This window comes from Littorina saxatilis, linkage group LG15 (genome assembly GCF_037325665.1).
Source record: "Littorina saxatilis isolate snail1 linkage group LG15, US_GU_Lsax_2.0, whole genome shotgun sequence".
In the NCBI taxonomy this organism is placed as follows: Eukaryota; Metazoa; Mollusca; class Gastropoda; order Littorinimorpha; family Littorinidae; genus Littorina; species Littorina saxatilis.
Window position 1 is genome coordinate 6,330,209 of NC_090259.1, and position 17,775 is coordinate 6,347,983.

The 17,775-nt window shown below is 45.3% G+C and overlaps 1 protein-coding gene across 1 annotated transcript in view; it reads right to left on the reverse strand.

Moving 5' to 3' along the window:
* LOC138948355 (uncharacterized) overlaps positions 1–17,775 on the reverse strand; it is a 164,192-nt gene that overhangs the window by 29,431 nt on the left and 116,986 nt on the right. The window contains exons 51-60 of the mRNA XM_070319884.1: positions 16,978–17,124; positions 16,163–16,318; positions 14,832–15,119; positions 9,368–9,517; positions 8,088–8,291; positions 7,099–7,239; positions 5,649–5,786; positions 4,724–4,894; positions 506–652; positions 64–160 (exon numbers count right to left, since the gene is read on the reverse strand). Of these exons, the coding sequence (XP_070175985.1) occupies positions 64–160; positions 506–652; positions 4,724–4,894; positions 5,649–5,786; positions 7,099–7,239; positions 8,088–8,291; positions 9,368–9,517; positions 14,832–15,119; positions 16,163–16,318; positions 16,978–17,124 (1,639 nt within the window). The remainder of the gene's footprint in view (positions 1–63; positions 161–505; positions 653–4,723; positions 4,895–5,648; positions 5,787–7,098; positions 7,240–8,087; positions 8,292–9,367; positions 9,518–14,831; positions 15,120–16,162; positions 16,319–16,977; positions 17,125–17,775) is intronic.

Consider the following 17,775-nt stretch of genomic DNA (forward strand, 5'->3'; position numbering starts at 1 on the left):
AGGGAAGGAGGAAGGACTCAGAACTTCAAAACCGACAGACAGTGAGCAAAGGTGTAGTCTCACCTGGGTTCATAAGTCAGGAAGCAACCCGTGGCCTGGGCTAGTCTCTGGTGATATTTGGCCAGCGCGTCTGTACAGCTCACCGTGGACTCTGTTGATGCTGTCGGCGACAAAACACAAGTTCACACAAAAAATAAGAAAAAAAATAACAAAACAGAAAGCGATACACAACTGAAACAATGATATTGGTCTGCTTTTTTTGTGCAAGCCCTACACATTTTGCTATGCGATAAATGGACATGAACTTGGGTGGGTTGATAAGTTGTTGGTTTCTCATGTTCCTTCAACCTATTCTGCTATTCCGGACCGACTAAATTTTGCTTCCCTTCTCAGGTTAAGGAAATGCACGTCACATGGTCTTTTAGTCCTCACTGAAATATAACGGAAGCTGAGGAGCGTCCAGTCGACTGAAATATCTGTTTTGAAGATTTCAGGTAAAACTCACGCTCAGCTATGACACAAGCAGAGCCCCCACAGGAGCTGTTACAGCAGATCTGATTGGTGGGACAGTCACCGTCTCCATAGCAACTGTGGTCACATGACATGCTGAGGACGGGACGAGGGGCGGGACAGACGCCATCTTTGCAGCGACCTGTTCAACACACAAAATTTCTATCTGTACTGATGCAAACGAACAGACAAACAGGCGTACACACCAACAGAGATAGACAAACAGATTAGGTATAAATAGGCCCCGAAAGACACACAACAAAACAGCCAGATTGTCAGAAAGAAAGATTGACAAACATGCACACACAAATACGCACACTGGGAAGAAAAAAACAACCAGAAACACATCTTGCAGGGCTGCTAGGAAACCACTTCATAAGTAGCAGACGCAGATATACAGAGTGAGTATCTTGTTGTGTGGTCCTTATTGTTTCTTTTGAATTACATGTCAGCCTATATTGCCTGAATAAATCATATACAGAGTGATCACTCCGGAGAGGTGTCAGTACAAACAACGTACGTTTTAATTGATCATACTCCCTACTGTACACCCTACTGTACACCCTACTGTACTCCCTACTGTACACCCTACTGTACACCCTACTGTACACCCTCCTGTACACCCTCCTGTACACCCTCCTGTACACCCTACTGTACACCCTACTGTACACCCTACTGTACACCCTACTGTACACCCTACTGTACACCCTAATGTACACCCTCCTGTACATCCTACTGTACACCCTACTGTACTCCCTACTGTACACCCTACTGTACACCCTCCTGTACACCCTCCTGTACATCCTACTGTACATCATACTGTACATCCTACTGTACACCCTACTGTACACCCTACTGTACACCCTACTGTACACCCTCCTGTACATCCTACTGTACACCCTACTGTACACCCTACTGTACACCCTACTGTACACCCTACTGTACACCCTACTGTACACCCTCCTGTACACCCTACTGTACACCCTACTGTACACCCTACTGTACACACTACTGTACATCCTACTGTACACCCTCCTGTACACCCTCCTGTACACCCTACTGTACACCCTACTGTACACCCTCCTGTACATCCTACTGTACACCCTACTGTACATCCTACTGTACACCCTACTGTACACCCTACTGTACACCCTCCTGTACACCCTACTGTACTCCCTACTATACACCCTACTGTACACCCTACTGTACACCCTACTGTACACCCTACTGTACACCCTACTGTACACCCTACTGTACACCCTACTGTACTCCCTACTGTACTCCCTACTGTACTCCCTCCTGTACACCCTACTGTACACCCTACTGTACTCCCTACTGTACTCCCTACTGTACTCCCTACTGTACACCCTACTGTACACCCTACTGTACACCCTACTGTACACCCTACTGTACACCCTACTGTACACCCTACTGTACTCCCTACTGTACTCCCTACTGTACACCCTACTGTACACCCTACTGTACACCCTACTGTACACCCTCCTGTACATCCTACTGTACACCCTACTGTACTCCCTACTGTACACCCTACTGTACTCCCTACTGTACATCCTACTGTGCACCCTACTGTACATCCTACTGTACACCCTACTGTACTCCCTACTGTACACCCTACTGTACTCCCTACTGTACATCCTACTGTACACCCTACTGTACACCCTCCTGTACATCCTACTGTAACCCTACTGTACACCCTACTGTACTCCCTACTGTACATCCTACTGTGCACCCTACTGTACATCCTACTGTAACCCTACTGTACACCCTACTGTACACCCTACTGTACACCCTACCCCCCTCCTCCCCGCCCCACTACACCGCTTCAGGAAGATCCCACTAAGATATGAATATAAATCAGTGGAAGATCTTAAAACACGTTCCTGTCATCTTTTTCATCCATATCAAGCCTTCCTCAAAAGAACAATAACTACTAACGCCGACATCATTCTCCATGTCCTGCGGTCATTTTATCTTGTTATCTTGCGCTTGAAATCTATATATATATATACGGCTTGTGTCTGTGTGTGTGTGTGTGTTTGTGTGTGTGTGTGTGTGTGTTATGTTCGCGATGCACGGCCAAAGTTCTCGATGGATCTGCTTCAAATTTGGTGGGCATATTCAGGTAGACCCCGGACACAACCTGGTCGATGAGAATTTTGAACACGTGCTCTCAGCGCGCAGCGCTGAACCGATTTTGGTTTTTCTGTTCATCTTCCCAGATACATTCCCACTAACTCTTCCTTATCTTCTCCACTGTTTTGTGTTTATCTCCCTTCCTTCGTGTGGCGTCAATCCATATTCCCGTTACTATTTTTAGAAGGTCACTGTCCACAATGTTACTATTTTTAGAAGGTCACTGTCCACAATCTTCTCCAGTGTTTTGCACGTTTATCTTCCTTCCTTCGTGCGCCGGCAAAGCCGGCGTACACCCGGCAAAGCCGGGTCCCCGGCGCAGCCGGATATTCGGCTCTACTTCTTCCCGGCGAAGCCGGTACCCGGCGAAGCGGGTAATCATCTAGTAAAACCATATATGGGTTACTTAAATCTCCAACTGTAAGGAAAGAACTGACAGGGAGAAAAGCCATGATTCCTTCCTACTTCCCATTGCTGATTTAGACGACGAAAAACACATAGTGGGGAGTTTGACATTAACGAAACATAGCCAATGTACGTAAAGACATGTCTAAAAATGCATACCAGTAAAAATCGGCTGACTCAAAAAACAAACAAACAAACCAGCATAGCTCCGCCCCCCCCCCCCCCCCCCCCCCTCAGTCTTCGCGCCCCGAAAGAGAACAACTACAACAAATAAACACGGTGGATCTGTGTTAAGTTTTGCAAGGCCTTCGATTCAGACAACAATGCTAACTAGAAGTGTTTTATTAGTTATCGTTAGATTTGACTGTGATATCAACATTTATCAGTCTGAATGTCAAGAAAGCTGAAATCATATCAGATCGAGGCGTGATTCAGCCTTTCGAGACATTCAGACTGATAAATGTTGATATCACAGTCAAATCTAACGATAACGATTTTATCGCATTCGATTTCGGAACAGTAGGAATCATAAACCTAGCTTGTCTCAAGAAGTCAGACAAACGCAAGGGAGGCTACTGCCATGTATTTAATGTTGGAAATGTTGGATTGTCTTTTCCTGCTTTCGTAACTTTGCTGCTCTTACTTTTATTTTTCAGTAACTGGTTCTTTTTCTCAGACAAAATAAGGCATTTATAATGAAAAAAGAACAAAAATATACGGTCGAAACAGATCACCAACAAAGGCTAACAAGTTCAGTGGAGTTGCCAGTTGGAAGGAACAGCGAAGAATGTCCCAGTTACTTCCTCAGTCATACACTTTTTGACTGTTCGATTTGGCAATTCTGAACGATGGCAGGAACTGAAGTGCGCCAGGCAGTATAAGTGAAGTCCTCTGGCTCATGTTCTGTGCCCAAGGAAGCTTCCAGGTATTTGTCGGTATCGGCGGACTGCATAATAATGTTGTCGAAGCTCAGTCTCGCTCATGAGTACAGACGACGCATCCAAAATGGTGTCCTCCGACGGCGCTGTGACTGTGTGAAAGATGCTGAAAGTTGTTCGGTTGATGTTGTATGGATACGACTAAGAAAGGTGGACAATGGTTCATGCAGGTACGAACTGTTTAAATCGGCTGCTCATTTCCTGCCTTTTTGTGAGTGATGTGCGCTGAAACACTGCAAGAGATCTCACAGTTTTCTGAGTACTGCCACTACTGGTACTTTCAAGCCAAGGTCAGCTTTGTTTATGGCTGTTCCAACTACCTCAGTCGGTAAGATTGTAACATTCTTTTCTACTACTTCTCTGTTAAAGCTGGGTGGGAAAAGTTTGATTTTATTCATTGCACAGCTTCATCTTTCTGATTCAATTACTTTCCTTTTATAAATTTGTGATTTAACAAAAAAGGGAGACATTTGTTTCCTTCAGGTGAGTTTTTATTCTTCAAAATTAAAATTGATAAACTACTTCCTTCATGATATCAAATTCGCTGGGAACTTCCTGCGCGATGTCAATTGATATACAGTTCCTAGTTGACCAATGACAACAGCCGTTTTTGTCATGTGATCAGTAAAAATGCGATAATTAGTTTTATTTTCTAAAGTGGTTTGAAAGTCATATATAACTTCCTCGTGGCGCGTGCACGAGCAAACGACCCTGACCTTTCTCTCCACACGCATTGCAGCAGTCGTCCCTGGTGAGGAAGCTGTTGTCGTTGGCGCCACAACCGCCGTAGACAAAGCGTTCACACTGCTTGGTGGCGGGGTTGTAGTGGTAGCGAGAGAGGCTGGCTTTACACGGGCCCTCCACTTTGGGCTGCTGGCACACGTTTTCTGAAAGACATTAGTCGCAAGAAAAATGTTGGAGTGGTTGATGACAAGTATGTATTTCGCTTGAAAAATACAGCATTAAAACAAGTCGCGTGAAGCGAAATTAATACATTTAGCCAATCTGTCGAACTCACAGAATGAAATTGAAGGAACCACATTTTTTCACTACCAATACTCAATAGCTTTGTCAATTACATTCCCCGCGGCCGCGTTGACACGTCACAGAAAGTGACAAGATAGTATAGCGCATCACAGGAAAGTGTGCTTTTCTCTATTCTTTTTAACTTTCTGATATTTTTTGGGGGTTTAAACATAACATATTTACATGTTTTTGGAATCAGCAAATGATAAAAAGCAAGATGCAATCATTTTGGATCGATTACTAGAATAAAAATTGTAATTAAAATTTCAAGATTTTGAATGAATCATCAATTTATTATAAAGCTTCCAACCTGAAATGCAACCCCATAGTCCGGGCTTCGTCGAAGATTGCTTGACCAAAATATCAACCAATTTGATCGAAAAATGAAGGCGTCATCAAAGACATTTATCGAAGAAAAAGAAAAACGCACGCACAAACGCCCAAACACTTACCCATACACCATTACATACCCTCGTCTCGATTCCCAGTCTATGTAAATTAGTTAGTCAAAACTTGACTAAATGTAGTATATATTAAAGTTGCTTAGTTGTTAAAAGAACTAAAACAAACTAAAACAAACGTCCACCACTTGCCCGTCAGCCAGACTATACCCACCTACTCTGCGCAGACAGCACACGTTGCTAGTACACCGGTAGGCGGCGCCACAGTCAAGGTCCTCCGAGCAGCGTCTCGGTTGACTGAGCTCCGTGTCCAGTACTGCTTCTCCCACCTCACACACCTCGTCCTCGCTGTCTGTCATCATCATCATCATCATCATCATCATCATCATCATCATCATCATCAGCAGCAGCAGCAGCAGCAGCAGTAGCAGCAGTAGCGGCAGCAGTAGCAGCAGCAGCAGGAACAAGAACAACAATAACAAGAACAAGTGACCAAGAGGAAGCACACTGGAGATACTGAACGGGTCCTTACGTTTAAACGACAGCAGCAGCACCACCAACAATACACACACACATTTGACTGAGCACTGAGGGAAACCAGGCAGCTACGAGCAACACTTCCACTTGTCACTGACTGTTGAAAACCACCATCACCAATCTACTTCTACCACAACAAGCACATGAGGTACAGCATGTATGTGTCTCCTGGCAGTCACCACCCCCACCCCCATCTCCACCACCACCATCAACCACAACAACGACTCACTGAGGGCGAGGACACAGCGATGACCACAGGACGTAGAGCAACACTTGTGTGACTCCTGCCAGCCACCCACACCCATCATTACCATCATCAACCACCACAACGACTCACTGAAGGCGAGGACACAACGGTGTGTTTCCTGGCAGTCAGCCCCATCACCACCCACACCACCATCATCATCAGCCACAACAAGGACTCACTGGGGGCGAGGACACACAGACTCAAGACTCAAGACTCAAAGATTTTAATGTCCTTACAAAAATAAGGAAAACTGCCTCGCAGTGTCAGGCGGTTTAACACATAAATAACATCTCAATCACTAACAGTTTAAAATTCCACTAAAAAGATCCATAACAGCGATGACCACAAGACGTAGAGCAACACTTGTGTGACTCCTGGCAGTCACCCCCACCCATCACAGCCATCACCATCACCCGCACCAACACCGCCATTAACCACAACAACAAGGACTCACTGAGGGCAAGGACACAGCCATCACCATCACCCGCACCAACACCGCCATTAACCACAACAACAAGGACTCACTGAGGGCAAGGACACAGCCATCACCATCACCCGCACCAACACCGCCATTAACCACAACAACAAGGACTCACTGAGGGCAAGGACACAGCCATCACCATCACCCGCACCAACACCGCCATTAACCACAACAACAAGGACTCACTGAGGGCAAGGACACAGCCATCACCATCACCCGCACCAACACCACCATTAACCACAACAACAAGGACTCACTGAGGGCAAGGACACAGCCATCACCATCACCCGCACCAACACCGCCATTAACCACAACAACAAGGACTCACTGAGGGCAAGGACACAGCCATCACCATCACCCGCACCAACACCACCATTAACCACAACAACAAGGACTCACTGAGGGCAAGGACACAGCGACGACCACACGAGGTAGAGCAACACTTGTGTGACTCTTGGCAGTCAGCGTCCGATCGACACGCATCAGTGCACACAGCTCTCTCCGCCACCACTGTCCGGGTCGGACACCGCCCCTGGTGCTCTGTGGAGACATAACATTGATCATTCACATCAATCCCTTCCAACGTCTTTTGCCCCTGATGCTCTGTACGTCACCCAACATTGACAGTTTAGTACGACAAAGGCGAGTTCCTCCCACAAACCCCTTTTGGCTCCGACAGTCCACCAACAAAACTTCTTAAAAGCAGCCTGCCCGTCAGTTCAGTGAGCGCCCTCCCCCCCTTTTATTCTTACATCAAAAGTGTGAAACAAAATTAATATTTTCGACAGAACAGTGTCTCAAAATTGAGCTAAGTTAAAAAAGAAAATCCGACAAAAGCACTGTCTTAAGAGGGGGCAAGTCATTATTGGGGGAGGGCTTATAAGAGGTCCACGGGGTTTCCACTGAACGACAAATACAACCCTCCTGTTCTGTGTTGATACGTCTCTGTGTTTCCGGCTGATTTTTCTTGGGGTGTGTGTGTGTCCGTCTTTCTCTCTCAAAGTCTCTTTCTCTCTCTTCCTCTCTCTCTTTCTCTCTCTTTCTCTCTCTCTCTTTCTCCCTCTGTTTCGCTCTCTCTTTCTCTCTCTCTTTCTCTTCCCCCCCCTCTCGCTCTCCGTCTCTGTCTCCCTCCCTCCCCCCCTCTCTCTCTCTCTCTCCCTCTTCCTCTCTCTTTTTCGCTCTCTCTTTCTCTCTCTCTTTCTGCCCCCCCTCTCTCTCTCCGTCTCCCTCCCTCCCCCCTCTCCCCCTCTCTCTCTCTCTCTCTCTCTCACTCTTGCCAATCAACGGACCAATAACACATGCAATAAGGCCAACACCAACACCAATGTTATGTATGTTGAATACAATTTTGTTTAAACCAAAGCCAGAGACAACAAACAACCACCCACCTTTTTTGACACAGCGCGCCTCGCACGAGGCCAGTGTGGGGAAGTTGGACTTGAACCCGGCACACCCCCTGTAAGTGAGGGCGCGGCACCGCTTGGCCACGGCGTCAAAGTAGAACCTCTGCTCTGTTACCTCCCGCTCCCCTCCTTCGAAGAAGGGACAATCGTGGCCAGGGGTTGGGGGCAAGATGCACACGTCCACGTCACCTGGTGGTCATGTTGTAAAAGTTGAAGTCATTTATACAGATATCTTAAATCGTTTTCGTGTAAAGTACTTTGCAGAATCACCACACAGACACGAACAAAGACACACATGCATACACACACGCACACAAGAACAAGAAGGGCAAAGCCCATACGACTCACATGCTTGACCTTGACCTTTACATAGCAATGACATCATACACTAAGAACTGCTTTACACATTTTTCCTACCAAAATACATGTGACCTTGACCCAAGGTCAAGGTCATCCAAGGTCATGCAACACAAAGCTGTTAATTCAAGACATAGGAAGTACAATGGTGCTTATTGGCTCTTTCTACCATGAGATATGGTCACTTTTAGTGGTTCACTACCTTATTTTGGTCACATTTCATAAGGGTCAAAGTGACCTTGACCTTGATCATATGTGACCAAATGTGTCTCATGATGAAAGCATAACACTGATGTGCCCCACATAATGTTTAAGTTTGAAACAGTTATATTCCATAGTTCAGGGTCAAGGTCACTTCAAAATATGTATACAATCCAACTTTGAAGAGCTCCTGTGACCTTGACCTTGAAGCAAGGTAAACCAAACTGGTATCAAAAGATGGGGCTTACTTTGCCCTATATATCATATATAGGTGAGGTATTGAATCTCAAAAACTTCAGAGAAAATGGGAAAAATGTGAAAAATAGCTTTTTTTAGACAACATTTATGGCCCCTGCGACCTTGACCTTGAAGCAAGGTCAAGATGCTATGTATGTTTTTTGGGGCCTTGTCATCATACACCATCTTGCCAAATTTGGTACTGATAGACTGAATAGTGTCCAAGAAATATCCAACGTTAAAGTTTTCCGGACGGACGGACGGACGGACGGACGGACGGACGACTCGGGTGAGTACATAGACTCACTTTTGCTTCGCATGTGAGTCAAAAAACAAAACCCAGACAGACAGACGCAGACACACACACGCTACTAACTCAAGAGGTCCCTACAGACGGTAGAGGTAAGCATAGCGACCAGCCTGACACACATAGCCAGGCACACACACACACACACACGTACGCTACTCACTCAAGCGGTCCCTACAGCAGTAGAGGCGAGCGTAACGACCAGCCTGACACACATAGCCAGGCACACACTTCCCGGCCTGCCCCCCACACGTCACGGCGGTCTGGTTGCCAAGGTGATGCAGTGGCGCCCCCACGTCACAAGGGTTCTGCCCTGCACAACAGGAGTGCCCAGTTTGGTTGAAACAAGTTTGCATTCAAGAGTTTCAAATAACAGTCCCGTTAACATGTTATTTAATAACAGTCCCGTTAACATGTTATTTAATCAAAGGGCTGGTGTGCAAGAGTCGAGGTTGGAGACTTTTAGTCCGGGATAAATAATTGTACCCTCAATGCAGTTCTTCCCAGACTATAGTCTCTAAACTCGACCTCTGCTAAGGGCTAAAAAAAAAAATAGGTGTGGCTACGGTAACCCGACCTACCCTATTTTTAGGGGCCGACCCAAGGAGTACTGTATCAGAGGAGATGCACTGCGCATTTCCAGCCTCAGCTAGCAAAGGCCAGTCTTATCGCTGGCTCCAAGACTGGCTCGCTGCACGCGGCATTTGGTACTACTTGTCTCGCGACGACTGACCCGCGGATGAATCTTTGCTTAGTTGAAATCAGTATTTTAGATATTAATATGAAGTTTAAAGACCATTAAGACCATTAAAACCTTATTTTGAAACACGTTTTATTAGAATTTGTCACCGTTATGATGATTTTGTTGGTTTGAAACGCGCACTCTGTTATGTAGCTCATGTGTCTGGAACCGGAAGTAAGCATTATTGTTGATGGCGGCATTTTGAATGAATTGTTTACAAATTACTTTCTGTGGATTTATGGATACTTAAACAGTGTTTTTTCGATGTTTGGATTCTGGGATGTTTGCTACAGATCTTATGTATGTTGTATGAATAGAAAATGGTGAATAAGTGTGGCATAGTAGGGTGTAACGGGAACTACAACAAGAACAACACGTGCCGTGTGTTCAAACTTCCAACTGATGCAGCCGAGAGACAGACTTGGATTAATGTACTGCCTCCACGTAAAGATTTTGTGATCGACCCTGACAAGTTCTTCGTTTGTGAGAGGCACTGGAGCGAAGGCTACGAAGTTCATACGTTTCCTGGAGGTCGCACACGACCTAAGCATCCGCCGAGTGTCTTCCCTCAAATCCCAAAATCGTGCATGCCAACGCCGAAAGCTCAACCAAGATCCACGGATGTTACAAACGTTGAAGCAAGGCAACTGGAACATTTGAGGAAAGTGGATGGAATTGAAACCTTCGCAAGTTTCAATCCTGAGAAAACTCTGAGAAAAACATACAAAGACGTGATCATTTCAAGATCCGAAAAACAGTTTGTGTGTGTCTTCATGAAAGAGGATTTTAGTGAAGCAAATCTTTCTGTTATTGTTGAAAACAGACAGACTCTGACTTGCCCTGTAACTCTCAAAGCGTTCAAAAACGGAATCAGAGTGCCTCTTGGAAATTTTCTCCATCCTAACAATGGGTTCAATTCCTACCAGGTAATAGGTAACAGGTGTGTGTGTGTGTGTGTGTGTGTGTGTGTCTGATGGTACGTGTGAGTATACATGTGTGTTACTGTGTTTGGTTCAGTGTGTGTGTGTGTGTGTGTGTGTGTGTGTGTGTGTGTGTGTGTGTGTGTGTGTGTGTGTGTGACAATGTATGTGCCGTTTGAGTGTGTAATTTCATATGGGTTAATCACTTAATGATTTTATGTGCGCACACGTGCATGTGTGTGTGTGTGTGTGTGTGTGTGTGTGTGTGTGTTCCTAAGTCTAAGCATCTTGTCTTACCTTATAATTACAGATGTTCTATGATGCTGTCCGTCGGGCTTTGAACTCTGATCTTACATGCGACCCTATACTTGAGAAAGTTGTGACAGATCTGAGAGCACATTCTAATACATGTGAGTGCTGTAGAGACAATCAGAAAGGACAGAAGCTAGCCTTTCTCACTCATCAGCTTGAACTTTTGTGGAAGAAAGAGTACACAATTAAAGACTACTGCTTCGCAATAGAATCTTTCCCAAACTGTAAGTATGAGCATTTGAGGGAAATATTGGTTCTCCCAAGCAAAAGGAAACTCCAAGAAATCGTTTCATCAGTGAACATTTCTCATGTGTTGGAAAAAACATTCAAAGAAGTGAAGGTGGATCAACAGAAGAATGTGTTTCTGTTGGTCGATGAAATCAAGATCAGACCAACAGTTTCTTTCTCTGGGGGAGCGTTGATTGGGATGGCCAAAAACAATGAAGAATGCAGAGCTACCTCCATGCTTTGTGTGATGATGAGGGCACTACATGGGGGGCCAAGCGTTATGGTTTCGGTTACACCAGTCCACAGACTCACTGCTGGCTTCCAATTTGCAGTTGTGAGAGAAGCAGCTCTCTGTGTCGAAAAAGCAGGTGGGATTGTCCTGGGTTCCATAACTGACAACCACAAGATTAACCAGCTATACTGCAAACAATTCCCTGGATTCAGCGAGTCAACAGGGAAAGGTGAGCATCTACTGGATAGTCAGCGGGACTGGTTTCTCTTGTTTGATACCGTCCATCTTCTAAAGTGCATCCGAAACAACTGGATTACAGAGAAAACAAAGACCCTAAAGCTCAGTCATCTGAGAGCGGAATTTGATCAAGTGATTGAAGTTTACAATGCTGAGAAAGGGAGTATTCTGAAAACCACCACACTCACTCAAGCCGCTGTTCGTCCATCTAAGCTTCAGCTTCAGAACGTGCAGCATGTGCTCAAGGTGTTCAGTGAGAAGGTTGTTGCTGCCCTCAGACTCAAGAAATTTGACGCCACAGCTGATTTCATCCAGACTGTCCTGAACTGGTGGAATACCGTCAACGTTGACAGGAAGGGGCAGGACATCAGATTCAACGATCCATCCAGAGCTGTCCAAGTCAAAGGATCTTGTTCACTTGACTTCTATTTGGATCTGTTCAAAAAAGCTGACGCAGGGCAGGGACCATTGCGTGTACAGTGTTTTACACACGACACAAAGAGGGCATTGATCCAAACCATGGCGGGACTGAAGGGAGTATGTGTTCACCTCCTGGAACAAAAACAGTTCCAGTATGTGCTTCTGCGTGAGCTCCAGAGTGACAGGCTCGAGGGTGAGTTTGGGGTCTATAGGCAGTCAACCGGAGCTAACGCCTTCTTGACAAGTGCGGATGTGTTCAATGCAAGCAAAAAAAGACTGACAAAACATTCAGCTACTTATCTTGAAAGCCTTGAACTGAAACCTGTGCCCCATGAACACACTTGTCTGGATATTCATGTCAACATTGAGGATGCAACTTCAATGGAGCTGTGCATTTCAAACATTGAGTTGACTGACTTCGAAGAAAGCAGCGCCGCATATGTTGCAGGTTGGCTGGAGAAGAAGTGTTCAAAGGAGTTGAGGTTTGAGAATGAGGATGAGCTTGTCAGCAGTGAAGCCATAGACTTCATTGAGACTGTGTCAAGAGGCTCGTTGGCTATTCCACATGCGTCCACCTTTGAGCTTGTGCGACTTGGGCTCAAATTCATGAAGGAGGCTCGACAACGTGCATGCTGTCGGGACAGACTGCTGAAGATCCTCAAGACACTGGCAGGATTTTGTGACATTGACATCACCTGCACAAAGGTATACACTCACCTGTCTAATGTGCTGCTACATGGACTACACAAGCTGGATCGAGACCAGGAGAAGGAGACAGCACTCTACCAGACATCCCTGAAGAAGGCCCGGATGATGTAGCTCACTGGAAGGTAGACCTTCTTCCTTGACCCTCCCACAACCCCCCACCCCTACTAACTGCTATTTAAGTTGTGAATAACTAGAGACTTTCTTCTGTCTCCCTCCTTGTTTGTGTACTGCATTTCTGTCTACTGCCCCCTCTCACACACACTCTATCTCACAGTCACACACATACTCTCTGTCTTTCTCTCTCTTTCTCTCTCTCTCTCTCTCTCTCTCTCACACACACACACACACACACACACACACACACACACACACACACACACACACACACACACACACACACAATACACACTTTCTGTCTATCTGTCTCTCTCTCCCTCTTTCTGGCTGGCTGGCTGTGTGTTCGTCTCTCACTCTTCCGTCTCTTGTCCTCTCTCGCTCTCTCATTTCCTCTTCTCTGTTGTTTTGTTAAAAATATATTTTAACAATTTAATGCAATGAAATTTGCTTGGTGCGGCATTTGGATAAACAGAATCACAACTAGATTTCTGGGCCATGTTTGACTGCTTTCCATTTTATTACTGGGCGTCTCCGTTTGACAATGCTGCAGGTGTGACATTAAAAATCAAATTTTAAATTTGAACTTTAAAAACAAACTTAAAATTTTAGTTTTATATCCTTTTTACTCATTTAATCTGATTTATGTTATTAAATGAGAATAGTATTTTGTTGAATGTATGTTGATCATTCAGTTCTTTTAACTGATAAACATGCAAGAAAGTGATAATTCACTTCAGTCAAGTTTTAATAGAGGTTTTAATTCACATCCGGCAGGGTTTTTTTCTAATGAGAGGGAAAAAAAGCGCCAAAATGACTGTTTGTATAAGCAAAATGTCCCCCTATAAGTACAAAATCAGAAAACTGCTTGTTTATGTTAACCATGATAGTATTGTTAACGTTACTGTTATCAGTATGATGGCCTTTGCTAGCACAGGCTGGAAATCTGTGGTGCATCTCCTTGATAGAGAGCTCCTTGGTGCAGACCCTATAACTTTTTATTATATTAATTTTGTCAAAAAAACAAAACAAAAACCAAGAAAACGAGTGCAGAAAACGCAATGAAAGCGAAAGCGCTCGAGCCGCACACTTATTTCCATGTCAAGTAGGTTTAATTTGTACACATTAAAAAAAAAGTTAAAAAAAAAAGTGATTGCCTACCTTCCTACCCTATTTTTTTTGGCTATGTTACCTTAACCAAACTTTTTTTTTTTTGCCTAAGGAGCACAACAAGCTGTGCGTCTGAGCGTGCTCTTAAAAACAGTATATAGGGTTTTTAGTGAAAGTGTTTTGGTGTAAATGGTCACACTAGGATCGTTCCATGGTAATGATTGTGTTATGCAAAAGTTTGCTTGAATGCCTTGTCCCTGTCGAAATGCGGATTCCAAATTTCTCTAAGCAGAACAAACAAAACACATTAACAAAGGTATATATACAGATAGAAGAAGGAGAGGAAGAAAAAGAGAAGAAATGGCAGTAGGAACAACAACCAATATTTAAAATTAAAACGTAAGCCTATATTTATACAGTAAAAAAATTTAGTTTGATCTAAAAAATAAAATGACTGGAAAAGAACATATCATCCCTGAACACAAACGCCACAAAAACACACACACCTTGAAATGTGACTTTGAACGAAAAAAGATTAAAGAAAAAGAAAAAGAAAAAATAAGAAAAAAAGCCCCCCCCCCCCCCCCCAAAATGCAGTACTTACTGGCACAGACAGGCGTCTGGTCTCCTTCCACGTGCGTGCCTTCCAACGGCTTTCCGTTTGTGTCAACGCAGTAACAATCCACCACCTGTCTGCTGTCTAAGTTCCGGTTGCACTGCGTCGGCGCGAAACTGCCATCCGCTAAGCATTCTGGGAAGGTGAGTTTGAAGGGGCGATTGTTGCCGAACTCTTTGCGAGCGCGGGCGAGGAAAATGTCGAGTTTTCTTGGGTTGTCCAGTAAGTAGTCCTGCATCTCCTTCCGCCGTTTGCACGCCGTCATGTCCCCTGGCTCTGAACACAACACTTTCTTTGTTTGAGTTTGGGGGAAAATGTCCAATTCCTTGGAGAATTTCGTCAAGAGAGTTGGGGGTAATATTCACCCTCTTTCAGCCCCTGTCCACCCCAACATCCCTTCTACCCGTAACCTCGCCTTCCATCAATAGACAGATTCAGAAAATAACTCTCTTGATGGGTCGTGAAAAAGTTACTTTCCATAGAAACACTGAGACAAGCCTACAATGTTGAGTGGTGCTTGCCTCACTGTTTTTTTTGTGGAAACGCAAGAAAAACGAGGGAATGGAACCTTTCCACAACCCATGAACACTTGACACAGTTATTTCCGAACATCGTCGCGTCCATTGTGAACACTTCTCTACAACTGACCAGAGCCCGATATCTGGCAGAAGACGCCATGCCTGCCGGAGATACACGACCTGTCTCGCAAAGAACCAGCATGTCTTCATTCACCCATTCACTCTTTCACCCATTTTCAGCCCCTACCTATCCCAACCAAACCTTCTAGCCGTAACCTCGCCTTCGACCTATTGAGAACACTTCTCTACAACTGACCATGAGCCCGCATATATCTGACAGAAGACGCCGTGACTGCCGGAGTTACAGGCGCACAACGTCCCTCAGTGAACCTGACTTTGAAACATTCTTAGAACACACACCCCCCTTCCTCCCCACACACACCCCTAAAAAACAAGAAATTCCTCGGAGGTAGGAAAAACAACCCCGTCCTGACCATTCTCACTGCCACCAACTGAGAAGGTTATTTCCCTTTGACCATTGATACGTCCCTCTATAAGTCCTTGTAGAGTCTTAATCCACCAATAACTCCCTAACCGTGTGTTTGACTGGTCCCAATTTTTGTAAGGACCGTCTCAGGAATGTATAGAACCTGTTCACCAAATTTGGTGACGATCGGTCCGTTCATTCTTGAGATCTATATGCGAACACAAACACACAAACAAACAAACACATCGACCGAATCCTATACACACCCCTATACCGGGGGTGTAATAATTTGTGAACATTTCTCTTCCACTGACCAGAGCCGGATATCTGACAGAAGACGCCGCGACTGCCGGAGTTACAGGCACACACCCGTCCCTCGGTGAACCAGCGCCTGACACAGGCGCCACGTATACCGCACTCGTTGGCCGCGAAGCTGCACGCGCCGTCTATCACGTGGTCCAGGCTGATGGCTGAAACGAGACAACATTCCCTTAGCCTGGCAGGATGAGACCCCCTGTAGGAGAAGCTGTTTGGCGACCTGGCGGCCCTGCAGAGGACGGAGACCCCCTTAGGAGTGAACGTCTGAAGAAGCCTGGGAGAACAAGACAACAACCCCTGAAGCCTGTCCTGTACTGGGTGAAGTCGTCTTCACGAAGTCGACTTCGGGCAATGAAGGACCGCCTTGAGACATACATTTCTAGAAATTGACACAAACTGCTTATAGTCAGCAAAGCCGTGGTTTATACATACTTTTCTGATTTTGAAAAACCAAGCACAAATCTATCTGCTGGGGATTTGAGATTTGCTGAAAACGAAAATGTATGTAAACATCTCCTTGTGTCGCAAAGTCAGATTCTTCAACAGCTGAGAGAGCACGCACCGTCAACATCACACATTAAAGAATCGTGTCTTAAATAAACAACAAAACACACACACAGACACACACACAACACACACACAACACACACACACACAACACACACAACACACACACACACACACACACACACACACACACACACACAACACACACACACACACACACACACACACACACACAACACACACACACACACACACACGCACGCACACACACACACAACACACACACACACACACACACACTGACCACTGCCCAGCTCCTTGACAGGTGGGACACACACGGAGCCCAGGCCGTGAGGGCAGCACTTGTTGTTGTCGTGACAGTCGTAGTCGCTGTCGCAGTCGTGGATGGTGGTGGCGTTGGGCTGAAGGAAGGGACACAACCCTGGTTTGGCTGGCAAACAAGACAATCAATCAATCAATCAATCAATCAAAGTCACTTGAAACTGAAACTGCCAGGAGCCCTAAACCTGAACATACATTGCTGACAAGATTTTGAACATGGAGTCGAACCGGAAATCAATGTAAGAAGTTAGAACTTATTGCCAACCAGAAATCGGGAACAAAGTGGAGAATGAAAGTTTGAAACCGCCTGAATTTCGGTTTTTTTCTCTCAACATTTTCCTCATCATTTTATCAACCAATTGCTGAGGAATTCATCCAAATTAAAAGCTTGCAGCAGCAACAGACGCACTACCCCAACGTGTGCTTTTTTAAAAAGTGTAATCAGCCCCCTATAATCAGCCCCCTGTAATCAGCCCCATATAATCAGCCTCTATAACCAGCCTCTATAATCAGCCGCTATAACCAGCCCCTTTTAATTAGCCCCCTATAATCAGCCCCCTGTAATCAGCCCCATATAATCAGCCGCTATAACCAGCCCCCTATAATCAGCCGCTATAATCAGCCCTCTATAATCAGCCGCTATAACCAGCCCCCTATAATCAGCCCCCTGTAATCACTCCCATATAATCAGCCCCCTATAATCAGCCGCTATAACCACCTCCCCTATAATCAGCCTCTATAATCACCCCCCTATAATAAG